Source organism: Durio zibethinus, chromosome 22 (genome assembly GCF_047325235.1).
Source record: "Durio zibethinus cultivar Kanyao isolate XHJ-2024 chromosome 22, ASM4732523v1, whole genome shotgun sequence".
Classification (NCBI taxonomy): domain Eukaryota; kingdom Viridiplantae; phylum Streptophyta; class Magnoliopsida; order Malvales; family Malvaceae; genus Durio; species Durio zibethinus.
Window position 1 is genome coordinate 6,816,207 of NC_143183.1, and position 27,023 is coordinate 6,843,229.

A 27,023-nucleotide genomic window follows, 5' to 3' on the forward strand; every position below is an offset into this window, starting at 1 on the left:
GGAGAAATCTTTGAAAGTAAATAAATAATAGCTTAAATCTTCCATGGACTCTATCATTCTTTTCTAGTGTTAAAATGACAATTTTTAAGCTATTTTTTATCTGTGGCTCTTGGTATATAGTTGTGCTATTATATTGAAACCAATTTTATAGTGTTGTTATTCACCATTTAGGTTTAGTGTATCCTTCCATTATTGTTTAAGAATCTCTTATAGATTATTGCTACACCTAGATATCTGAATTGAATAATTCATTTTTCTAAAACTAAGTCAAATTGGCACGAAATTATTGATCTGTTGTCAATTTTTCTCACTTTTTTTCTCTCTCTCTCTTCCTCTCTCTCTTCATCTTTCAATCATGTAATGTTTTAAGGATATAGACAAGGCATCACATTTTCTGAATTTTGAATGCAAGTATGACTAAATTGATGCATCTGGATCTTTTTAGGGCTAGGATTTTGGATATTGATTTGCAATGTATATAAAAAAAATACTGTTATTGCATAGGTAATTAAAAATTGCAAGTTGCATAATGATTGTAGCTATTAACCTTTGTTTCCTAGATGTTTTCTTTTTGCTTGTTTGAAAAACTTGATGTTTTGGTTTGCTCTTTGCCTTGAACATTGGATATGGACATACATACTTGAGAAAGTTCATAGTTAACATTTAAGAAATACAAGGTCCCTTTAATTGATCTATCGAGGTGTATATCTCCAATAATAGGATAATAAATAGGCTAATAAGTACTTCTAAAACCATGTTTATTAAAATGTTTTTATGGTCTTTACCAATAAGCCTCATATTGAGTTCAACAAGATCATGATTTCAATGGAAACTTTTCTTACAAATTCCATTTTAAATGTTCTATTTTTGTGTTAAATGTTTTAACTCTTACTTGTTTTCACGCCAAACACGCTTCAAGAATCTCCAATCCCTTGAAATATGTTAAGGAGATTTAACTTATGCTAAGGAGAAAAATATAAAAAATCTTGCTTTTTTAACACTATTGAACCTTTCACAAAACTGCAACCTTTCAAACCAATCCTTGGAATTGATTTTAGGTATGTTTTGCTTTCAAATCCTTGGAATTGATTTTAGGTATGTTTTGCTTTTATTCAAGGTTTTATGGTGTTGGTTTAACTTTTTTCTTCTTTCACCTTTGGTTTATATGAACTAAAAACTATATTTAAAGCTAAATGATCTATATGCTTAAATGTTGTGAGATATTTATGCATAGTCCTTTATGTTTCTCTAATAAGAATTAATAGTTGAAAATTTTAAACTTGTAGAAGTATAATCAAATAATAATATTGACTTTTGCTTTTTCTTTTTTCCTTCATTCCTTAAATAACTAAACAAGAATTGAGCCACAGAAATAAATGACTTTAATGTTGATGATAAAGATATGTATATGGGTAATTCTAAGTCAAATATTGTTCATTTACATTATTAGGCCTCATCAAATGGATAGGGCATCTAAGAAATGTTTAATACCATTTTACACAGAGTTGACTTCGAGTTATTATTTTATAATGGTCCTGAAGTATTTTACAATAGCCAAAGGTAATTGTGCTATTTATGTCGAATTTAAAATTCCTAAATAATTTTGTAAAACATTGTTATATTATTTTATAAATAAAAAGTAGTATTTTGTTTATTTAGTTTTTTTATTTTTGTATATTTTATTTATGCTTTTATTTTAAATTTTAATTTAGAAAAATTTGAATAAAATGATAAAAATTGCAAACTAAATATAATTAAAAACTAAATATTACCGACGAATTTTATCAACGAAATACCAACACATTATCGATGGATTTTACTGATAGATTGTTAATAAAATTACTGACATAATTTATTGACAAAAAATTTCATCGATTATTATCAATAGAATTTTAAATTTACTAACTACTTACTTATTACCAACTTACTTCCAATGGGATTTTTTGTTTATAAATTTCATCAATAAATGTATTATAGAAGGAATTTAGGCTACTACTGATGAAAAATTCTATTGGCAATACCTTTTTTTCTAGTAGTGAAGACATGAAATAAATTGATTTTCAATGATTTGGAGAAATAACTTTTGTTATTTTTTTCTTTGTTTTTCTTTGTTTTGGACACATTTCAATCAATTTTTTCTTTAGTTTTTAATTTGGTATTTTTATTTCTATTTATTTATTATTTATTGATTTGCTTATTTATTTGTTTGTTTTTATTTACATAAATATTTAAAATTTTATATTAGGAATATGTTTTAATCATTTGGCAACATAAAAAAACTAAACATATGTGTTAGATAAATAAATTTGTAAATTTTATATTATAACTATTTTATTATTATATTTATTTATTTGTATCTTGTAAATTTAAAAATGGAAATAAATAAAAGTTTTTTCAATGATGAAATTAAAAGAAAATTGAAAAAGGTGCTTGAAATTCCCAAATGATGAATTTTCTTAGAATCTTTTCAAAAATGATTGAAAGATTTGGAAAGTATTTTAATAAAAATATATTATTTATTTTTAATAAAATATTTAGTAAAAATGAAAATTGGTAAAAATAAATATAAATAAGATTTTATAAAATTTTAAAATAATTTGATGATGAAGCATTTTCAAAAAAATGAATAAATTTCTTAAATACTTTTGAAGTCAGAATTTTCTCATAATTCTACCAAAATATTAGTGAAAATATAAAAACTTTATAATATTTTAAATAATGAAATTTAATTAATAATAAAAGACTATTTAAATAAATTTTTTTATGATAATATAATATTAATCGGTACTATCTTTGAATAGACATTGTAAATGTACTAATACTTTCTCTACACTTAAATTAATCAATAATTACAATAAAAGTTGTACAAGATAACTCTAAATTGAATGTCAACTCATAATTGAGCTACCAAATTACTTTTTCTTTATCAAATAGTTATCGGTTGATAAAAAAAAGTTTAATAAGTTATTGGATTCGCTATGTCATAGTATGTTGGATTTTAATTGGATTGAGACATGTTGAGTTGAGCTTTAATTGAGTTTTAAAAATGAAATGTGGTGTTTGTCTAATATTAAATTGTAATTAGGTATTTTTTTTATAAGTTTTGAGTTTTTATCATTTATTACCTTTAATAAAATAATAATAATAATAATATTATAATAATGATAAATATAATAAAATATAATAATAATAATAATTAAAAATTAAATTACTTTTTTTTTAAATACTTTTATAAAAAAAATATAATCAAATTTTTTTTTTTAAAAATCATACATTTTGGTCAAATAATTAAAAAAATACAACACTCATAACATAGCATGAAAAAATAACAAAACAAATATAATCGTAATATATAAAATACTATATATAATTTTAATTTTAATATTTTATAATATTTTTATATTAAAATAATTGGTCTACTCCAAAGTAGTGGGAGACTAATTCTAGTACTAATGTAATGTCAAAAACAATTGAGTTTAAAAACTTTATGGGGCATTTGGTTTGTAGATTTTTAGATTTTAAAAGAAAAAGTAATTTCGAGGAAAAATGATATTAAAAAAAATGTGTGATTCTAAAGTTTTGTTAACTTAGGAAATGTAATATTTTTGTATTTAGTTTAGAAGAACCTAAGATTATCTAATAAAATCATTTATTATATTATTTTTAATGATACGTAAATAACAAGTAATATTCATAACACATTACATATAAACAACATGTGGTTTTCATTGAAATTAAATAATTTTGAAAAACTTCTTCATATTTTTGACAAAACTATTTTAAAATCTTAATTACTATCTTTACAATAATTGTCCCTATACGGAGAAAATATGTGAATAAGCTTTTATGGTATGATCAACGTAGAGGTTGGAAAGGGTGGTAAACCACCTATCAGTAGTTATAGGTGCTAGAACAAAATTTATAAGTAATAATTTTAATTAAATGTATTTTAAATTTGTAATAATATTAAGTACAGATATTTTACATTTTATTTTAATTTTTTTATGAATAACCATATTCACTACGTTTTTTATTTTAAAAACTTGAACTTTGTTAACATTTCAAAATTTGAAAATTGAAGTTTCAATATCCATTACGTTTCTTCTCTTTTCGAAACTAAAGTTTTATCATCCATTATATTTCTAATATTAAAAATGTGATCTTTGTTAAAATTTCAAATTTTTGAAAATAAAATTTTAACATGCATTATGTTTTTTTATCTTAAAAACAAGGTTTTTGTTACAATTCTAAAATTTCAAAAATAAAATTTCAACATTCATCATGATTCTTATCTTAAAAATGAAATCTTTGTTAAAATTTTAAAATTTCAAAAATAAAGTTTTAATATAAATTACGTTTTTATCTTAAAAACACAATTTTTGTTAAAATTTTCAAAATTAAAAAATATAGTTCATCTTTCAAATCTCAATATAATTAATGTTTTAAAAAATTAATATTATTGTATTTTTAATTTCAAAGAATTTAATATTATTTAAAAATATACATATGTTAACAATTATTATATTTTTATTAAAAAATTCAAATAAATTATACAAACTTAATACAAATTTAATCTAAATGAATAAAAACTCAATACAAATAAAAATTGAATTAATTTTATATTTTCTAAAAAATAAAATTTAACTATGATCATTGTCAAATGTAAAAAATGAGACTTGAAATACTTCGTGTGTGTGTTAGATCTCGGTTTATTATGTAATTTTTTTGTTATTAAATGATAAAATAGATAGTAAAAACCATTTATCTAAAACAAAAATGAAATAAGTTTTATATTCTATCAAAAATTTTAAAATATCTCAAACAAAGGAGAATTTATGATTCAAGACTATTTTACCTCTTCTTGACATTATTAAAATTTTTATAAAAAATATTAAAAAATCACATTATGAGAACCAAACATAAAAATCACATTAAAAAAATAAAATTCCCAAAAAAAATTACTTTCCTCAAATCAAATGCCCTTTTAAAAATAAAAACGATGAGTTGCTCTCAATTTCAGCCTTTCTGGATCCGCACCTTGATAAGATAGTGTTTTCTTAATTATACTATATATGAGTAATTATAAGTTGAAATTGGCCACCACTTGGTATTATTGGACACGTTGTTTGAGAGTTCGGTAAGATGGGTAAGTGAAGAAAAAGAATTGTTAAGAGGCCCTTTTGTGTTGTTTCGATTAATCAAAATGTAATACGACAAGGCATGACAATGAAAACCATGAATTTGTACATGCTCATGTGATGAAACAAAAATAAAATAAAAAACGATTTTCACACCCCACTTACCCGTGGGAAACCAACGGTTATTAATTTTAGAAATATAATAATAAAAATTTTGTAAAATACTAAAAAAAGCCTTCCTTGCACCACCTTTTGCCACGTGTTCCTTCGTTGACTAGATTCTCCTTCCACTACTTTTTTTAAAATAAAGGAGTCCAATGGACTTCCCTGTCTTTTGTTCAACGCCAATTCTTCTGCTTCAGAACTCTCTCTAAAGATCTACGTTTTTTTCTTTTACTTTTTTCTCTCTCCGGAAAGTAGTTGTTCCCGTCGTCCGTTCCGCCATGGACGCAGCAGCGCCGCCGCAGCTCGTCTACTGCGGAATTGGTCCCGTCCGCTTCTCTTTCCCGTGCTCTAACAGAGTCTTTATTCGTGCTCGAACCAGACCGGTACTCGCCGTCGTAACCAAATCTAAGCCCACTCGTAATGGGCCGTCCCAGCCTTCTTCTTCAAAGAACAACATCAACGGCTCATCAAAGTCCTCGCCATCTAAAAAATCCGTAAACGGAGTTTCCACGGTAATATATATATATATATATATATATATATATATATAAATAATTACGTTCTCTTACCGTTGGAGAAGTTTTTTTTTTTTTGGTGAAATGAGATTTGATTTCATTAGGTGAACATTTGTCTGGTTGCTGAGAAAGTGAATGAAAAGGAAAAGGAAAATTTAAGTTTAAGTAATCTATTTATTTTTGTTATATTATTTTGTTGTTAGAAGAGTATATATTTGATGCAATCACAAATTGCCGCGTTACTCGAAATTGGCATTTATTAATAATTATAAAAATTTAAATTTTTTGAATGAGGTGCGACGTAAATTCCTATTGTTGAATTGCTGTTTTTTTGGGTGAATGTTTTAGTATTTGTTTACTTATTACTTGGATGATAATTGAACTGTCAGAAGTTTGGAGAAGTTTCACAGGAAATAAAAAGAGTAAGAGTACAAATGGAAGAAAATGAACAGTTGGCTATACTAATGAGAGGACTTCGTGGCCAAAATTTACGGGATTTACAGTTTGCTGATAACAACAGTCAGCTTCGGTTGGTTGAGGTAGAAATTCAGTGTTTATAGCATATATCTGTCTACTTTTTAGTGTGATGTTTTTAGTGCATCGGACAATTCATTTCATTTTCGAAAAGTGGAATTTTTAAAGGCCATATGAAAAGTTTAATGAACTTCATAAAGGAATATGATGCTTTAGCTCATAAATTTTTGGCACTTGTTGTAGCTAATGTTTCGTTTCTTTATTATGACTCTATTGTTGGCTGGTCATGTATCAATCATTTTCTGGTAACATTGGTTGATGAAAGCAGTGAGTTCTTACCTTTGGTATATGATCCGGCTAGTATCTCTGCATACTGGGAAAAATGGCCATGTGTTGTTGCAACTCGTATTATGCAATTACTATCTGTTGTGGGGGGTTTTCTCTTTTGGATGTGATAAACAAGAAAGTCAAAGAGGTGAATACTTGATGTTCTACCCCCTATTTTTCTTGTTTGCTTTTGATTTCTGAATATCCCAAGTGCCATAAATTTCTATAAATAATTCTTTCTCTCCTTGCTGTTCTTTCATCGAAGTATTTAGGCTTCCTTTCCTTTGTTTGTATTTGCATATAAAACATGCACCTACTGGTTTGAGTTATTTTTTCTTGTTCAAATTTGTTTATCTGCTTTTTAATTTGTTATTGTTTTATTATCAGAATGAAGTTGCTAGAGCTATTGAATTAAGGGAAATCGTTACCTCTTTGGGCCCTGCGTGTTTTAAATTGAGCATTCGACTGGATATTCTTTCTCCTGTTGTAATGACTGAGCTGCAAATGCTTTGTGATAAGGTAGAGTTATCACATAAGCATTTCTTCAATTTTTCCCTTTTAAGTTATTATATCGAATCAGTTCATTTTCTATGCCTCAAAAGTTGTTCAAAGAAATTAATTCTTACACATGGCATCGTTATAATAGAGATAGATAATGTGAGAAAATGTCTGCTATATAGTTCTAATGCCGGTTTTTATGTCTTTTGGCCTGCCATATGATCCTTGATTGTTGTCTTATAATTGGGATGAGCTCCCCTCAAATAGTCTTCTACCTCAGAATTACCCTCAATAGATGGCCTAACTTGTTGCACCTGAATTGTTAACCTTATTTAATAGACTTTAAATGTGACATGTAATTTATTTTAGTTTGTTTGAATATTATATCAGTAGCAAAACAACAGGTTTTGGAAATTTGGTTTTGATGGAGCAGGGCCTTCTTGATGTCTGTGCTACCTTTTCATCTGTTATCATACAAATCACAAACCTAAGTTTGTTGGGGGGAAATTACTCTTAAAGAATCACATGTTAGGGATTTTATTTGAAAGGTTTTTTTCTTCAAAAATGCTGACAATATTCTGTAAGGAGGATATTACTAATCTTGTTAGCACTGAGATATTTTTTATACATTTTCTTAACGGTGGTGGTAAGTCCATTTTTATAACTGATTTTTGTTTGCTTATATGTGAAGGTTCCTTCATTTCCAGATGACATAGCGGTGGCTCTTATTGAAGAGGAACTTGGTCAGCCATGGCAAGAAATCTACTCTGTACTTTCCTCTTCACCAATAGCTGCTGGTAATCTCAGCTTGAAATATGTTGCATGCATACATACATATATTTATTTATTTATTTTATTTATATTATGTAGATAGTTTTTAATAGCTTTTACTTGTTATTCTAACTATAAATATTTTAAATTGTTGTGGTATGTCTATGGCAGCATCTCTGGGACAGGTATAGAAGGGACGTTTGAAAGAAAATGGAGATCTGGTGGCTGTCAAAGTGCAGAGGCCTTTTGTTCTTGAGACGGTGACTGTTGATTTGTTCATCATAAGGAACTTTGGTTTGGTGCTCCGGAAGTTTCCTCAGGTATAGAATATAACTTTTACCACTTAGCTTTTTTGTCAAAAACTTTTCCTTCTTATAAAGGGGCATCTATATTCTGTGATTGCAGTATGATAATTTCCATGCTTTGCCTACTTGCTTTTCCTTTTTTTTTTTTTTTTAAAATTCCAGATCTCTATAGATGTGGTTGGATTGGTTGATGAATGGGCTGCTCGATTTTTTGAGGAGCTAGATTATGTTAATGAGGGTGAAAATGGAGCCAGAGGACCTTCCACAGGTTAGTGTGGTATTTTCTAAACTTATAGCTTTATCATGTCTGTGGGAATCACTCCTGATTTTGGTGAAACCATTCTGGTTAAAAGAAGTTATTCCTTTTATGTTGTTATTGTTCCTTTTAATTAGTTTCTTAAGAATATCTAGAGAAATAAGTGGATTGCCAATTTTGTTTTCAGGTTGTTATACCAAGGACCTATCATAAATATATGTCAAGAAAGGTTCTCACTACAGAATGGATCGAAGGAGAGAAACTATCACAAAGTACAGAAAATGATGTTGGTGAACTGGTTAATGTTGGAGTGATTTGTTACCTAAAGCAGGTAATGTACTAAATCAGTATGCTTATCCTAGTTTATATCTAATGGCAATATGGTCAAGATTGGTTCTCTTTTACTTTTTTGAAGAGGAAATTTCTTCAATGTGAAACTTGACTTTCATGTCAATCTTTTCCTGAGTGCATTTTTTGTTACTTTTCATCACTTTTGGGGTCAATTAGTGGTAAAATGGGATTAGTTGCCTTCAGCAGTTAAATATTTGATACTTCAACTTGTTGATGATAAGAAGGATAATAGTGCACAAGATGGCAGCAGGAATTTCATTATGTCAGAGTGGAAGCACTGCAAAATATTGTGACATTTAGGAGTGTTATTTGTTTCTTCCTTAATTTAAAAAAAATTTAAACAATTCCTCAGATAGTTAATCCTATCCTGTTCATTTGATAACTTATTGCAGTAAAATGATAATTGTAAAATTCATTTTTGGTTGAGCTCGTCATATTGAGGATATGAGAAAGAATCCCTCATATTAAAAATATTTTTATTAAAAAGTTGGTTGAGTTTAAGTTTCTTTTTTGGTTGAATATTCAGGAGCTAATATCAAATGGCAAGGCCATTTATCTGTCTTGCACGAATGTTAATACATGTATTTTTGTGCCTAAGTATCTACAACTATCGCTCAAAATATTTCATCTTCCTTTCTGTGCTTTCCAATTGTTTGTGGATTTGTAATTGTACCCAATAGGTGTGAATATTGACTACATAGGTCACCTAGCATTTCTTAGTTTTAGATATAATATTGTTCTAATCAGACAAGCTCCTAAGCTTATTATTTAATTTGTGTGACTTATTCCATTTTGATTTCAGTTGCTTGATACTGGGTTTTTCCATGCTGACCCACATCCTGGGAATTTGATCCGCACTTCTGATGGGAAGCTAGCCATACTTGACTTTGGTAATAATATATTCTTAAGCTCACACTGCAAAAGATCCTCTTTCAACATGTTTAATGACATCATATATATCGAGTCACTTCTTTGTGATTTAGACCTGTGTCCTAAATTAAATGTTAATCTCGGGTAATGCAGCTATTGTGAACTGTCGTTCCCCAAGCCTATTATAAGAGCATTCCCTAGACTAATGATGAAGTGTTTTATGTTCCCCTTCTGTATCTTCTTGTCCCAGTTGACTCAGAAGGTATGTCTTTAACCTAATAAAGCACAGCAGGTGGCCATCTTCAATCCAAGCTTGAATAATCAACCTGTGCTTTCTTTCCGAATTAGTGCTTAAATTGAAAAGCAAAAAAAAAAAGAAAAAAAAAAAGAAGAGAGTATAATAGTGTGTTAAGAAACTTATTTTTTTAAGCTTCTCAATTTTTGGGCTATTCATCGGATCTATCTGATTGTAATGCTGTATTCCACACTTAATTAGGTCAAATGAAAACTGATTTTCATATTTGTAAATGTTTGAATTTGTACGCAGTATTGGCTTCCTTTTGTTTTAGATGCAATTTAGTTGTGAGTGTCCTAGGATTAGTCATCTTAAGACAGAGAAAACCTCTGTAGTTCCTGAATGATGGTGGCAATCAAAACCATAACAATAAGACCAATCTCTGTAATTGAGCCTTAGTCCATTTCCTTTATGTGGACTTCTGGGTTTTAGAAGTCATATAAGTCTGTGTGTGGAGTACAACAGAAGTGTGTTTCTTTTAAGTATTGGATTCATTGCCTGATTCATCAATAGACTAATTACTTCTTGTACGAAACAATAGCATTTCTTTCTCATAAGCAACTGTAAATGGATATGCATTATTTCTGATGATTAAGTGGTAAAATGCGATTTACTTTCTATGCCACTTATTTGGAGCAGGGCTTTTGGTTCTGCAAGTTGAAGAAAATTCATTTAACCAATCTCCAATGTACTTGTTTTGGATTGAGCTGGGTTGGGTGATTGATATATGGTTGTCTTTCAACAATTATTTAGCAGTTCTCTTCATAAACCATTGACATTATGCTGATCATGCATATAAATGCTAAATTTTTTAATATGAAATGCTTTTTTATTCATCAAGGCTTTATTTTATAGATTTTAAAGTTTTGCTTATGCTTTAACAGGTCTTGTCACAAAATTAACAGATGATCAGAAGTATGGAATGATTGAAGCAATTGCTCATCTTATTCACAGGGACCATGCAGAAATAGTTAAAGATTTTGTTAAACTTGATTTTATTCCCAAGGGGGTTAATTTGGAACCCATCCTACCCATTCTGGCATTTGATCAGGCACCTGAGGGTGGGGGTGCAAAAAACATTAACTTTCAGGAGCTGGCCGTAGATTTGGCACAGATGACATTTGATTATCCCTTCAGGATACCTCCTTATTTTGCTCTCATAATTAGGGCAGTAGGGGTGTTGGAAGGAATTGCTTTAGTGGGGAATCCTGATTTTGCTATTGTGGATGAGGCCTATCCATATATTGCACAGGTATGAATATACTGTTGCAAATTGTATTTTGAAACGAATTTGATCTATCAGTGTAATGATGATGTGGAATATGCATTGGCCATTGTTTTATGTTTAGTATGCATATGAGGGCCTAAAAATGCTTCTAGGATAACAATGTTTGCTTTCATATATTAGATCAATGCTACTTTCTTAAGGACTATTATTTAGTTTCATCCATAACAATGTCTACCTGGAAGGTTATTTGGTCCTCTGGTTAAAATTTTGAAGTATTGACCATTTATTTTCTGTTTGACAAAAAATTAAGAATGAAGAAGACATTTGAATTCACATCTGTTACCGCAAAAACTTGATTTATTACTTGAACTGTTTTCTTTGAGTTCTGATTGACCAGGTTGTTGTATGTAGATGGTCAATCTAATTATTTAGAAATTTTAATTAGAATACACTTTGAAACGTGTCTTAAATTAATGGCTCTGACAACAACCAAAATAACATAATTATATGCCATTAAGCTTGAAGGTAAGAAAAAGATAAAAGTGAATAAGAACTGAAAGGTAAGGAGGTATTGAAAAATTTGCTACCTGAGACTTTCAGGGACATGATTTTAGATGGCTTGAATGGCGTAAAAAATATCCATGTGACCAATCCAAACACCAAAGAATTTAGATAGGATCAAGATGGAAGAGTGCACAAAGATTCTTACTATTGCTCGTGCTTTCTCTTGGTAATTGGTCAATGTTTTCCAGAATATAAATTTATCATATCCTTATATTTCTTTCTATGGTCAGAGGCTCCTCACTGATGAGTCCCTGCAGCTGAGGGATGTTTTGCGTTATACAATATATGGGAAATCTGGTGTTTTTGATGCTGAAAGATTCATTGATGTAATGCTAGCCTTGAGAATTTCATTACTTCAGTAAAAAGTGGTGGTGGGGAGAATCTGAATGGGGATATGGTTGAACTTGGCATTCTACAGAATCAAGCAGATTTTACCTTCCCTAGATTTCTACCAAATGAATCTCAATCGAAGCAGCTTCTTATTCAAACGAGAGCAGCCTTAGCATTTCCGCTGTCTGAGAAGGGGAAATATTTCCGAGAATTTCTTCTAGATGAGGTATTTTTAGATCTTATATTTTGAAGAAAAATATGTTTCTTGTGGGCTTAAAATAGTGCCTATATTCCCTTTTAAAGGCAGAGGGCTATTCTTTTTAGTCTCTTGAGTGCTACGTCTCTTTTCATCTTAATAGCCTTTATGTTGTGTTTTTGTTGTTACCTTTGTTTACAATAAGTTTATCTACATTTGCCATTAGTAAAATTATATCAAAATAAGGACCACGTAGTGCCAGTCCTTGGCTGGAAGGTGACAATATCTGCTACACTGCGACCCATTCTTTATTGGCTTTTCTTCCCATATAAAACCCTCAAAATTTTCCATAATACTTCTTCATAAATGATTTTATACCTCAAAAAGGTTTTGTTGAGTTGTATGCTTGGAGATAGCATAAGAAAACTTCCCCTCAAACAGTCTTAACTGGAAATTTTTAAGAAGACTCCGAATTATTTTTCCTCAGCTCAAATAGAAAAATGTAATATTTCCTACTCCAGCTGTTTACTCTACTTAAAGATATTGTATTTCAGAAAATTTGAGTCCTTGACCCTTGGAAATCTTTGCCACCACAATGCAGGGCATATATGTAGATGATGTTTTAAATTGTATTTAGTAATGGAATGGAATAGACTTTTTTTAATATGGTAGAATTGCTTCACAGGTATTATTTATTCTAGTTTCAAAGAGGTTTGTTTTGCCCCCAATCATCTATGCAAAATGTCAACCCTGCCTTCCTTTTGTGGCCCAATCTTTTTCCTGAATAGATCTGATTGCATCAACCTCCTAGATCATGCAACTCATTTCAAAGCAATTCTGCTTGCTTGCAAACTCTTAAGTCTCCAAGATTTATTGTTCTTCAAAGATATGAAAGAATACATATTATAAAAGATCATTAGAAGGATCATCTTGGAGTAGAATAAAAGATTATAGTTTTCAAAGTTTTTTAGCCTTCTTTCATGTATATTTAGTTATTGATCAAGTTTACAATGATTTTAATGGCCATTATACCTTTTTCTTCACAGTCTATTCTCTTTTCATCATTGCTGTAGTTTTGATCTGTTACAACTTACAAGCAAATTCTTAAAATTTGCTGGGAACAATTATTGTATGCATGCTAATAATTTTCTCGTAAACAGTTGCAAGTGTGCTTGTGTTCTTTGCGATGCTTCTTTCTTTTTTGGTGTGTGGGTATATAATTGCTTTACCTTTTCAGTGTCCATACTGATTCTTTATTTGTTTTTATATAATCTACTTTTACCTTTGCACTTTTGACGATTCTACTCAATTCAAAGAAAACTTGCACCCTCCTTTGGGTGCAAGGTTGTGCTCAAATATATAACTAATTTTTCTGGGCTGCTAAGCAGATTGTGACGGGCATCGATGCACTCACCAGAGAGTAGTTAATTCAAATAATGTCTGTGTTGGGAGTCAGAAATGCTGCCCCTGTGTTTAGCATGGTTCCTACAGTTGGACCCTTCAAGCCTGCCAGACTTTTGCCTTCAATTACTGAGGAGGACAGAAATATATTGAATAATGTCCAAAAAATCCTCGAGTTCTTAATGGCGGGCAGCTCAATATCAGCTACATCAAATCAGGTACTCTAACTTTGTACTTTTAACTAAAATTTAAACCATTTACGGAAGGAACTTCTCTCTTTTAGTTTACATTCTTCATGTCTCATTAACTGCTTTTATTATTATTATTATTATTATTATTATTATTATTATTATTATTATTATTATTTTTGACATCAGCAGGGTGTAAATGTTGCTCAGGCTGTCCAAGAGTTGCTTCCTGTGTTGCCAGGCATATCTGCCAAGGTGCTTCCTGAGGTGCCTAGTCGGTTATCATCTCGGGTATTAGCACGCTTAATTCGAGAAACATTTTTGTAATCATATTCGATATTGTCCAGCTGTTTTCGCCAAATTGTGTATACGTTTGTATAGGGATATCATATATATATAAAATGCAATACAGTTACATGTCTTTTGCATTCATACTGCTTCATGCGGATGCACAGCAGATTGACCCAAAATTTCTTGTATGGATTCTATGGGATCCTGGTCCACATAAAGGGTAATAAATGTCAAAGGAGATGCTATATTCCTATTTTCAGTTTCAGGCCATTGCTATAAATGTCAAATTCTAACATTTACATCCGATCAACTGAGTCAGATGTTCGAGTGAATGAGTCAAATGTTCGGGTGAAGACATATTATGTTGTTATGGGCCTTTAATTTCCAAATTTGAGGCCGAAAGCAATGCACTAGTTATCTTTAGGAATGCAGGAAAAGGCAAGAAGATACCAGTAATGTCTGACATCAGGTATCATGTTGTATAGATGCCCTCCCCTCCACCCTTTGAAACAATTAGGCGGAATAATATCTTAGTGATTTGGTTCACTTTTAAAGGGAAAAAAAAATGTGGACGGATGAGACAGTATTTTTTTCAACCATATTTACGCATTAGCCTTCAAAAAAATTTTTTTTTCAATTATAAATAAAAAATAATATGCTGTTAGAACAAAAAGAAGTTTCTTTGCTTTATAAAATTTTATCCTTGTTATATGTCTGCTTTTGCCATGAATCTTGCTTCAATATCTAATACAGGAAAATGGGCAAACTTAAACAGGATCTATACATATATTCCACAGTGATGTCAATGCAGGTAGCATCGGGTATAGCTTTACCAGTAAATTGGAACGGGAGTCCACTTCGAAGTTTCATAATAGATGCGTTTGGCATCAATTTCCCCCCTACCAAAATTCCAACTATTGTTATTTTATTGCAAATTTTCTTGTGGGAACCAAATTTTGGCTTTAGTTTATTACCCATTTAGCACCGGGCCAGGACCTTGCACTAATTTTTCATCTGGTTCGTTTGGCATAATCAACTTTCCGCCTCAGACGGTACTACTTCCTGGAATTCTTACGAAAGGATATTTACCCCCCAAAAAAAATACATTTTAAATATCATCCGAATAATGTTAAGTAAAAAGAAATTCTTGTTCGATCCTCCATCCATGCATCTCAAATGCAGCCTAATTTCAATACATCGCACCTGCCCATTTTCACACATCATAGTAACCAACCAAGATGATTAGTAGCACCAAGTTTTAATGTAGTTTGAAACCAAACTACCAACTCAAAAACCCATATCAATTTTATGAAAATTCACATTAATGGTTCCTTGATATGAATTATAGTTTTCGATCTTACATCATTATTTGGATTCTTTATGCACAATTTCGACAACTTATATATATATATATATTTATGTATCTTGTAGAATAACTCAATCAGAAATTCACTCATGTTAGTCTTTTTTTTTTTTATGAAGATGCTGTAATTTGGATATAAAAAAAAATTGCAGGTGATTAAATTTGAATATTAAACCCATTAGATGTAACATCGTAAAATTGATTCCATGAACCAACTTCGAGTTCTAATCTTTTATTATGGACATTAAATTTACAAAATAGCATAACCATCTTTTACAAAGTTGGTATTTCTTTTTATTACTGCTTTTGCCTAAAGACTTGGAAACTTGGTTAATCCTCTGGAACTTACACCATACTGTTAGGAAGATTTATATTTTTTAAATAAAAAGCCGGCTTTAATGAATGTTTCAGAACTTTCCATTTGAAAATATGAATGATAGCCAATTGTTCCATTTGTATGCCCAGCTCCATTGGTGTATATATGGCAGAGAGTATCTAGTTGTGGATATGTCCACTTGATCTCTTTAATTCCTTCTCTCGTATGCTTGATCATATGGCTATAATTGCTACAGAATCTTGCAAATGGTAGTTATAGCATTACGTGTGTTAATTTCCTTCTATCATATACAATAACATGTACATATACATTCATTTGTTGAATTTTTTTTTAAGGCAATAACAATATTTTTTTATAAAGCAGGTCGTAATCTTAAAATAGAAAAAAAAGATTACAAATATTAAGATTTGAATTTTAGATCTGATGGATGTCATCTTTTAAATATGATTATATAAATCAATTGAACTAAACTCCGATTCAATTATATCTATGGCAGTATCTATATGTTACAGCAAGATTCTCTCAAATTGTAATTAGTGCAATGTATGCCAAATTCCCTTTATTTATAAATAGAGACACTCTTGGGCTTCTTATGTAAAGCTTAGTCAAGTATCTTCTCAAGTTTAGGGTGAGCAATATTCACTATTTGATACTGTTGGCCCAGGCTTTTTGGAAGTAGAACCAAGAATGATGGGAAAGCTGCGGAAATCAAAATTGTCATGCCCTGAATCAAATTGTCTCTCTCATCACCAAGTAGCAAGTGAGACAATCCATGGTGCAAACTTGGCTTTGAAACAGGTGAACTGTGATGTTTGTATAGAAGAAAATGAAGTGTGCAAATGTGATAATAGCGGCATCAAGGGCATGGTAAAGACTGAAGATGTCAATCAACAATCTGGGGCTAATAGCTCTTTTCTTCATGCTGTCTTAAATATGAGTGGAATGCTCATAGGTTAGCTTTTCTAATTCTCTCTGCATATTTGTTTACTTGTTTGATCCAATGCAGAAAATGCATGTAGGAATGAATGATACCACTTTACATTTATTTACACGACTTACTTTCCTCAATAATAACGTATTGTAGTTCACATGTAAAAACAGGTCTTGGCCAGTTATCAACTCCATATGCTCTAGAAAATGGAGGATGGGCTTCTGTTTTACTGCTTGTAGGACTTGGGGTTATATGCACCTATAGTTCTCATCTACTCGGCAAATGTCTTGAGAGGAATCCCCAATCACAAAGCTATGCTGATATTGGAGAGAATGCATTTGGAAGAAAAGGAAGAGTTTTGGCAGCAACTTTCATCTACTTGGAAATTTTCATGGCCCTTGTGTCTTATACCATTTCACTAAATGACAATCTGATCACAGTGTTCTCAGGGACAGAACTAAAGCTACCGGGGGTAAAGCTATCTACATCTCAGCTGATAACTATGATTGCCGTTTTGATAGCACTTCCAAGTCTCTGGTTGAGGGATCTTTCTTCCATATCTTTCCTTTCATCTGGTGGTATCCTCATGTCACTTATTATCTTCACATCAGTGGTGTGCACTGCTATTTTTGGAGGTGTTAAGCCTAACCACAGGATACCAGTGCTACACATGAAAAACATTCCTGCCATATCTGGACTTTATATCTTCAGTTATGCTGGCCATATTGTTTTCCCCAACTTATACAAAGCCATGAAAGATCCATCACAATTCACTAAGGTAGATAGATATATAGCTATGAAGATTTTTCTTTTTTCCTTTTGTTAAAATTTTAAATGTGTCATTTTTGTATCTTTTTTCGTATCGTTTTTATTTTCGTATCGTGTCTAAAACTAATAGGTTTATAATAAAATATCTATTCTTCCTAACCAACTGTCATCTGTTCCCCTGTTCCCCCTGAATCTCCTACGCTAATTTGTTTTCCATGAAGGCTGTTGTAGCACTAGAACTTTTATAAAACTCTATGCGCCATGTTGCTTTTCATTGTCAGTTTTGTTTCATCAGCATGGAATCTGCTTACGTTTTGGTATTCCTTGATTCCAAACTTAAAGTTGAAGCAGAATCTAAAAATCAAAATTTTATTAATATACGAAGCAAGCAATTGCATATCTGCAGCATGAATATTGCAACTGACCAAGGTTTTTTTATGCATTTGATTCCAGGTATCTATTGTGAGCTTTGCATCAGTCACAGCACTTTACACTGCCCTAGCATTCATGGGTGCCAAGTTGTTTGGGCCACAGGTCAACCCTCAGATCACCCTCAGCTTACCCCAACACCATTTTGTGACAAAAATTGCATTATGGTCAACTGTGCTGACTCCCATGACTAAATATGCACTTGAATTTGCTCCTTTTGCCATTCAGCTTGAGCATAATTTGCCGGATTCTCTGAGTTGTCGCATGAAGTTGATCATAAGAGGCTGCGTAGGCTCCTTTCTCCTTCTACTGATACTAGCCCTTGCTCTTTCTGTTCCATATTTCGAGCATATGCTTAGCCTCACTGGCTCCCTTGTAAGCATCTGCATTTGCCTGATTTTACCCTGTGCCTTCTACATCAAGCTTTCTTGGCCTCTGATATCCAGACGTCTCCTCACTCTTAACCTTTCCCTCATTGCTTTTGGTTCACTTCTTGGGGTACTTGGAACCATTTCATCCGCAAAGTTACTAATAAAAAGCCTCCTTACAGCTCACTCAACTTGACAGGGCAAATCTTTGCTTCCGGGGTTGCCATTTTCTCTCGCCGCTTAATATGGAAAATAATTGAGATAGCGTAAAGTCATTTGGACGCTGAAGAACTGCAACTTCATTTTGCTCCATGAATTTGTTATCTTTTATTACTATATTTCATAGATGCTAGTGTTGACATCAGCCAGTTGAACTGATGACTTGCTATACTCTTCTTGTGGATTGAAGTTCATAATACACCACCTCTTTCATATCTTCTTCAGAGGGGTAGTTTTGTTTTCAGCTTTTTGAAATTCCACTTCTTGCAAATCTTTTTGTTTATGGTTGAACTGAGGTTTTACAATGAAACATAAGACTGCTATAAGTAACAGTAATGAGCTGATTTTTTTTTTCTGACAAAACTGATAATTTGAATGTCACCATTTTCACAAGTGAAAACAAACCATAATAAATTAAGATAGATCAAATCAGAAAATCTAAAGTTCAAATCTCATTATCTGCAATATTTCCCCTATTTCCAAATTACTATCTCATTTGTACCAAAAAAAAAAAAAAACATTAAGACAGATTTAAGTGGTAGTTATATCCTGCAATTTTTTAACCATTCAGATTCAAATTATGTATAAGCTGAGTAGAAACAATATGAATGAAACATAAGTTAGGATTTGTAGCTAGCAGAGAATCTGTTGAAAACATGATGCTTAACACATTAACACTAAATGGATTCTCAAACTAAATGGATTCTCAAATACATCCATTTGAGAGCTCATCGGAAGTAGGCTTAACCTCAAATTTTCTATCTTTTCCTCTTAATCTCTTACCATCTATTTTAGCATATGTGATTCAAGCTAAAGTAAAGAAGCTCGATACCAGAGAATAGAATACAACTAAGAGGACAAAGAAACAAAAGTAAAGAATCATTGGAATTCTTGGCTGCCTGATAATAAATCATTCCACACCACACCTACCCTCTTGAAATCCACAAGGAATATGATACCTCTTTGTTGGTTTCTTGTAGTCCATTTGGAATACCCCCTCCCTCTCTTTCGGAATGAGAGTCTTTTTCTTCTTCAGTATAACCGTATTTGTGGCCATTAAGAAATTTTTCCCCCTTTTTTTCCAAAAGACAGAACACTAACAGAACGAAAATGCATGAAGTAATGCTTCCACAGTTTCTGACAACTACTAAGGCGCTATTCCCTGACATGCAAGTCGTCTCATATCAAAGTTACATTTTACAATTATTCTTTTGGTCTTTACCGAAAAAAGTTACTCCGGTACAAGATGATGAAGGGAAAACTCTTACCTAATTTATCTGTGATTATCTAGCATCCGGAAACACATTTATGAAGGTCTTCAAGAAAATAGTAGCAATCTCTGCTCCCCTGAGGCATAAGAGATGATGCTCTTTTTAAGTGGTGAAATATAGTGAGCCCCATGAAATGCAGCAGCTCGTAAAATATTTAAAGGACCAAAATCAACAGAGTATGCCTTCTGAAAACCATCCAGAACTGCCATCATCATAACATTTGCTGGTTTTCTGTCTGTTTCATATTTCTTCAGTAATGATACCTGGAAAAAAAAAAGTAAAAACATCAACATTTAAAGATGAGTAATTAAGCAGAATGGTTAGTTCTATACATACCTCCCCAATGTCAATGCCTACTGCAATACCCTCAGAAATGACACTTGAAAGAGTAGACGCATCTCCAAAACCCAAATTAACTCCTTGGCCAGCCAAAGGATGTACAGTGTGAGCTGCATCACCAATTAGAACAACACGCTTTGATGCATAGTCATTAGCATGCCTTAAGGATAATGGGAAAGCCATTCTTTCAGAGGCCAACTTGACTACTTTTGGTGGAATTTCAAAGCAATCATTAGCCGACCTGGAGATATCTCCTTTGAACCAAGAAAAAATGTCTGCATTACCCAATAAGCTTGATGTAGGATGAGGACCATACCCATAATCCAGAGCATAATTTACAGCCTTCAGAAAGTCATCCTCACTCATTGATTTGAACTCCGAAGACTCTTTTGAGTTCATAGTCCAAACAATATTGCTAAACTTATCACCTATTGGCAAAAGTGCAATTGGACCAGCAGGTAGAAACCTCTGCCATGCACAATGATTTTCCACAGCATGTTCTACAGTACAAATGATGGCATTTTGTGAGTAGTTCCATCCAGTTGTTCTGAATCCTGCTAACTCTCTAACTCGTGACTTTCCACCATCTGCTCCTACCTGAGATAAATCTCATGTAACTTGACACCAATAAAATTTTACTAACGAAAAATGTCATTCAGAAAATCTGTAAAACATCTAATAAAACTTTTATCCTATTATATTCAGAACAAGCAATATGATTCATCCAGGTGCAAGTTTAATTACCAACAACTTTGCATATAGGCTATTGCCATCCTCCAGTTCTAACTTCACTAAACGCCCATGACTGAATAATGTAGTTACTGACAATGTGCTGTCCACTTCCAAGGATGAACAATTTGGTAGTATAGACATTGAAGTCAATCTTGATGGGTATATTTTCTTCTGCAAATCTGTATCCTGAAAGTATTTAATTTTCTGAGGTTTAATTACGACTGTAAAACCATGACCATAGGAGAAAACAAGCTGCATGTTTTTACAATATTATTATTGGGAATGTGCCTATTTTCAGGAAATTACCACATTCTTAATGTTTAATATTTTTTTTTTGGGGGGGGGGGGGGGGGGGGAGGGGAAGAGGGGGGGGCACAACAGGAATGCAGAAACTAGGCATGATTTTCCAAGGAAGAAGATTAACAAATATCAGTGCGTAATTTTTTTTTCTTTGCAACAGTAACAGTGGCCCAAATAACTGTTCCAAGGATAAATGATAGGAAAAAAAAACTTTAAGTGAGACACAGTAATTACGCTAAAGGTTGCATAACTTATTAATACCTGCACACGTGACAGCAGAGAACTAAGTAGCACCTTATTCTCCACCACACACCTAATGACAGAGTCCAAAATCAGCATGCAGGTGTTAGCATATAAAAGATAACAAAAGTTGTCGCTTTAGTTTATAGCAGGTGCTTACCCGAGTACATCTCTGTCAGCATCCCTGGCATTGTATTTTGCATAACCTAGACCAGTATAATCCCAAACCTATAGTAAATTACAGTAAATATGTTAGTAAATAAAAGGCAATAATAAGCAGACATCATCCGCAAAAAAGGAAATATAAAAGCCAGCACCTGCATCTTATCAAAATAGGCATGTCGATGCCGCTCAACATATTGCCAAGCACCAATATCTGCAAAGTATGCTACAACTGTTATGAAAGTAGAATAAACATAACAAACAAGTGTGGGATATTATAGCTAATTAAGGGAAAACATCAACTAATCAAAGCAATATTTAAAAATTAATTAGGCCAATGGTTTCTTTCTTGTTTGCTTACCTTACAGATGGAGGGTCCTACAATAATAGTAATAGTCGTAACAAATAATAGTAATAGTCCTAAAATAATCAAATTTAATTTAACAAATCATTGCTAACATCATAATCTTGTAGCTCTTTCTAGAACATAACCAATTTTTAACTTTCTACTTTAAATTTCAGTTTCAGTGTTTTGCACGATGCTAGCACAAATCTATTCATTGAGCTCTGCAAAATGCTCAGAAAAACAAAACCATAAGGATTAAAATTGGCTGAGAGATAATGTTTCTTACCTTTGAAGAAAGATATAGTCGCAGGTGTAACTGTACTGACCCTGGGATCAGGGAGGTCTTCTTTCTTAATGAAGTGTTTTCTCCCCAAAGCCGGATTGCTATCGATGATGGCAATATTCAAATGTTTTGTTAACGGTCTGGTAGCTGCAAATTAAAATTGTAATGTAGTATAAAAACTAAAAATTTCATCCTTTCAGAATTTTATAGCCATCAACAAGAACATGCTCTGTAAGATTACGGAAGTCCTAATCATACATATTTATAGTAGCACGCACTTATTGCCTATTGTATGCGTGCTTATACTTGCACGAAATTGATGGACCATATCTCTAGAACAAGATAAATTGCATTACTTAACAAGCAAATGTATTATAAATACAAACAATTTAGCTACCTAAGGAACAAGCAAGAGCCAGGCCAACCATGCCACCTCCAACAATCGCAATGTCATATTGTTGACCTTCACTCTCCTAAAATGTTCAAAAAAAGGGTTAACTGAATCCAATATTTTGCACTAATTGAACAAAGACCAAAAGAAAAATTAACCACATTTAAAATCGAAATCGAAACAAAAAAGTGAAATAAAAGCCGAAACTTTAAGCATGCGAATTTAAATTAAAAAAAAAAAAAAACCTTTTTAGGGTCACCAGCATTTGACCTAGATAATATTTGGGATGCGTCAGTGCAAAATGGCCTCCATGGAATTCTCAATCTATAAAAATTTGAGCCAAATTTTCTTGCGACAATCCTGTTATTATAGCCGATAATCCATCAATAAAAGCGAAATAAGCACTGAAAACATCTAAATTTAGGAAAAGGAAAGATTTTGAGAAAGGAAATCAGTTTAATTTTTGGCCGAATTCCCACCTCTTCATTGTTTGTTGGAATGCTGCAGCTAAATTGCTCTGAGTTTTGGAATTTTGAGCCACCCTGGCGACTGGGCGAGTCGACTCACGAGAAGTGCCCTATATTCAATTATATTAATACTTCCTATAATTCTATTCTATACCAGAACTAAACTTGCATTTTGCCACACGATTTTTTTTTTTTTTAATTATGTTTTAAAAATAAAAGAAATAAAAGTTTTATATCATGGATGGTAATATAAAGACAAATAAATGTATTTATATTTTTAATATAAATTATAACTTAATCATATGAAAATATTTTTTTATTAAATTAAGGTCGTAATAATATTTTTATTAATATAATATATATAAATATATAATAATTAAATAATTAAAATTTTTTTTTATATATAAGGAAAGAAGTTGACCAAGTACCTTAAATTTAATTCTGACTTAATCTAAATCGTTTTAAAAAATAAAATTTAATCCAATTTTTATTTAAACTAAAAAAAGACATTGATTTGATCACAACAAATAAAAACCTATCGGATAAAATTTATTTTGTTATCCTTATATCAATTAATTTTTAAAAGAAAATTATTTAATAAAAAAGATAAAAAAAAATCAAATTGGACCACACATAAAATTATTAAATTAATGTATTAAATAATATTTTTTAATAAAATTATATATAAATATAAAATTAAATAAAAAATATATTTTTATATATACTAAAATCGAGACATAATATCAAAAATTTTATTCTTACCAAAGTCTAATTAAAAATATAAACTTAATTTAATTATCTTGAATTAAAAAAATACACATCAATTAAATCAAAATAAATCGAAACTTATTGGATAAGATTATTTGTTATTTTTATCTTAATTTATCTGATAAAAAATAAAAAAATCTAAAAAATAAAAGTAAAAATTTTTTTAGAAAAACCTAAAAAAACAAATATTTAAAAAAAAATAAAAAAATAAAAGAAATGTCACGTGAACATATTGCACGAGAAGGAATAGCTTTAATTTATCTCCAACCTAATCCCATTTTCTACAAAAAAAAAAAAAAAAAAAAAAAGGGAAAACTGCAATCCGATTTTGATATCTAAAAAAATCTCACCTATGTTAAATTAATACAAACCAAAACTAATTAAATACAAATTATTTTATTATCTCTACTTTCATTAATATTTTTTACAAAATTTATATAATAAAAATAAAATTAAAAAACCAAAAAAGTTCAACAATAAAAATAATACAAAAATAAAAATAAATGTAATTAAAAAATTTTAAAGAAAAAAGAGAATTGAAGAAAGGCGGTGGCACCTTTCCTTTTCGCATTTTCTGTAACTTGAAATTAGATTAGGTAATTTAAAATATAATATGATGATATAATATAAAAATGATATAAATAAAAAATATAAAAATAACATGACTTAAAAGTTTAAAAAATTATAAATAGGTTTAATATAAAAATTATATTTTATATTTTCGTATCGACATGAACTGAATTATATAAATTTTTGTATAAAACATGACATAAATATAATATTTTACATGATACGATAATACAAATTATCAAGTTTATTTTAAGTATATAGATTAAATTATATATTTTTTAATTATTTTTAAATTAATTATTTTAATTATTTTAATTTATTTATTTGATTAAAATTGAAATTCTCATTAAAATAATTTTTTTAACTAGTATTTTTTTATCATGACACTAAATACTCTTTGTTTTATATATTTTTGAACATATAAATTGTATATTTTATAAATAAATAAAATTAATAAAATACATTAATCAAATTTTGTATTAACATGTCAAATTATATCAAATTAATATAAATTTTATTATTTTTAATGTTAATATAAAATATAATATTCTTAAAATAAAAAAAATCAGCATAAACTTTAATTTTTTATTTATCAAACAAATTCATTTATTTTTTAAGATTAATAAAAAAAACTAGAAATCTGCAATTCAATTTTAATGAAATTAAAACTCTTATTTATAATTAAATAAACATCTGAAAATGATGCAATTCAGTCTAAAGTTTAACTTTTTACCTGTTATCAAATAAACCCGTTTAAAAAATATTTTAATAAAGTAAAATTTTCTTACTTATAAATTGAATAAATATTATTAATAATAAAAATATTTAGGATGAAAATTTAGAAATTACAGTGTCTACGTGGCCTTTTGTATATTAATTTCTTTCAAAATCTAATATTCTAGCATATTATAACGTACTTTATAGTAAATTAATTCACTTTTTATTTATTGTATAAATCTTAATATATAATAAAAATATTACTAAAATGATAATTTAGAAATATAATTAACAATCATTCTCATTTAATCAATTTAAAAAATTCTTCATATCTGTATTTTTATATAAATTATAAATAAATTATTGCTCATAATAAAAGATATTCAAATCGATGTGTTTGAATTAAATAAGTTTGATTCCGGTCAAATTATCAACAAAGAAGAATAAAATAAAATAATGTTTCCTAGATTATGACCTTCTACATATCAGGAAAAGAAATAAAACTTGGCAAGAACATAAGGAATATCTTTATTATTATATTTTTTTTTTGTTAATAACTTGACAGGAAAACTTTATTAAAAATTTTTTTTAACGGGAATCAAACTTATTTTATTCAAACACCTCCATTTTCACATCTTCTATTTTAGGTTATAGTATATTTATAATTTAAAAATAAAAATATATTTTACGTTTTAATTCAAAATCCTCACTTCTCTATGTTTTCAGGTTGTTTCGAAATCCACCAATCACATGTCGATCAATGTATGATTTTGTGAGATTTTGGATCAATTACTAAATTTTATATCACCATTGATCCATCATAAAAAAAAAAAAAAAAATTAATTTGTGTTTTCTTAAGTTGTATATGAAGTTGGTAAGCAAACAATGAATCCATAGATATTTGAACTGATTAAAAAAAAACAAATTGTTAAAATAGAAAAATTTTATATATTAAAATTAATTCATCAATTGATGATAAAATACATAAATATTGAAATTATATGCAAATAAAAATTATAATTATAATTATACTCGAATAACTTTTGACGTGTGAAATATTTTTTACAATCAGTATAAAAGATCACCAAAAAAAAAAAAAAAAAAGTCAACCTACAAAATCTTACATATATAAATTAAGAGCAGTTATATACAAATGATAGAATTTAAACAGGAAATTAATTTAATTTTCCCAGATATCTTCCTTGCTATTAAAATAATAGGACCAAATCGATACCCAGTTGTGTTATTTTGAATGTAGTAGTGCAGTTTTGTCCAAATGTGCCCAAAGAAGAGAGAAATTAAGTGAAAAATAAATTTGTTTTGGACGTTGATGATGAACAAAATGCCAAAGTAAATAAGTTGGAAAAGTAATCTTAATATCACTCGTTAGGATTTAAATTCAGATAATCTCAAATACTAATAAAAAGCAATGAACATATTTAAATATATAAAAGAATATTTGGAATACCATCTCGTGAGATTAAAACTATGTGAAGAGTGGAAAAATGGAATTGAAAGATTTGATTTTGATGTTAATTATAAAACATTCCTTTAAACCCTAACAAATGAAGCCCCCCAAACCCCAAAAACACAAAGCATTTATATAAGGCCACCTTGCAAACAAAAAGAAGTTTTAGATTAATTCTCTCTTTATTCCTTTTTTTTCCCTATACTAATGTCCTGTGAAACTACAATTATTTTCTCTCTTTACCATTTATTGATTGCAGGCTCTCGTGCCATGAAAAGGCAAAACAAATGAGAAAGGAAAAAAAAAAAGATAAGATGCCTATCTCAAACTATAACGAAACAATGAAAACATATACATTCCACCCCACAGAAACAGTTAAAAGTTGGCCAAT

The 27,023-nt window shown here is 30.0% G+C and overlaps 2 protein-coding genes and 1 pseudogene across 5 annotated transcripts; 2 read left to right on the plus strand and 1 right to left on the minus strand.

The window, feature by feature from the left end:
- Positions 1-5,461: 5,461 nt before the first annotated feature.
- Positions 5,462-14,433, plus strand: LOC111307888 (uncharacterized; annotated as a pseudogene). Its single transcript, XR_016331998.1, has 13 exons — positions 5,462-5,815; positions 6,208-6,368; positions 6,618-6,767; positions 7,007-7,138; positions 7,809-7,914; positions 8,060-8,208; positions 8,356-8,461; positions 8,637-8,780; positions 9,603-9,690; positions 10,850-11,217; positions 11,988-12,313; positions 13,672-13,902; positions 14,065-14,433. The product of XR_016331998.1 is annotated as an uncharacterized LOC111307888 (transcript).
- Positions 14,434-16,468: 2,035 nt separating this feature from the next.
- Positions 16,469-18,683, plus strand: LOC111307300 (amino acid transporter AVT1H-like). Its single transcript, XM_022905316.2, has 3 exons — positions 16,469-16,815; positions 16,965-17,572; positions 18,016-18,683. Exons 1-3 carry the CDS (start codon positions 16,551-16,553, stop codon positions 18,553-18,555), a joined length of 1,413 nt encoding a protein of 470 aa, XP_022761051.1. The 5' UTR covers positions 16,469-16,550; the 3' UTR covers positions 18,556-18,683.
- Positions 18,684-19,115: 432 nt separating this feature from the next.
- LOC111307889 (uncharacterized) lies at positions 19,116-23,207 on the minus strand. Of its 3 annotated transcripts, XR_002692227.2 has the most exons (11): positions 23,122-23,207; positions 22,888-23,002; positions 22,649-22,724; positions 22,255-22,398; positions 21,778-21,836; positions 21,621-21,688; positions 21,482-21,533; positions 20,933-21,106; positions 20,186-20,785; positions 19,847-20,112; positions 19,116-19,740 (listed from the first exon to the last, which is right to left on the minus strand). XR_002692227.2 is itself a non-coding variant. In XM_022906195.2 (10 exons), the coding sequence occupies exons 1-10, from the start codon at positions 23,127-23,129 to the stop codon at positions 19,897-19,899; spliced, it is 1,512 nt and encodes a 503-aa protein (XP_022761930.1). In that variant the 5' UTR covers positions 23,130-23,207; the 3' UTR covers positions 19,116-19,896. The 3 variants fall into 3 exon arrangements, 1 of the variants encoding a protein (XP_022761930.1); XR_016331968.1 differs by lacking the exon at positions 20,933-21,106; XM_022906195.2 differs by having other exon boundaries at positions 19,116-20,112.
- Between the last annotated feature and the right edge of the window lie 3,816 nt (positions 23,208-27,023).

Excerpts from the sequence above, each read along its gene's own strand:
- LOC111307300 (XM_022905316.2), top strand. The coding sequence starts at position 16,551 with ATGATGGGAAAGCTGCGGAAATCAAAATTGTCATGCCCTGAATCAAAT. Across the intron at positions 16,816-16,964 it reads TATGAGTGGAATGCTCATAG|GTCTTGGCCAGTTATCAACT; the intron begins GTTAGCTTTTCT and ends ATGTAAAAACAG. Across the intron at positions 17,573-18,015 it reads ATCCATCACAATTCACTAAG|GTATCTATTGTGAGCTTTGC; the intron begins GTAGATAGATAT and ends ATTTGATTCCAG.
- LOC111307889 (XM_022906195.2), bottom strand. Across the intron at positions 22,725-22,887 it reads ATGCTGGTGACCCTAAAAAG|GAGAGTGAAGGTCAACAATA; the intron begins GTTTTTTTTTTT and ends TGAACATTTTAG. Across the intron at positions 20,786-20,932 it reads GCCTATATGCAAAGTTGTTG|GTAGGAGCAGATGGTGGAAA; the intron begins GTAATTAAACTT and ends GATTTATCTCAG.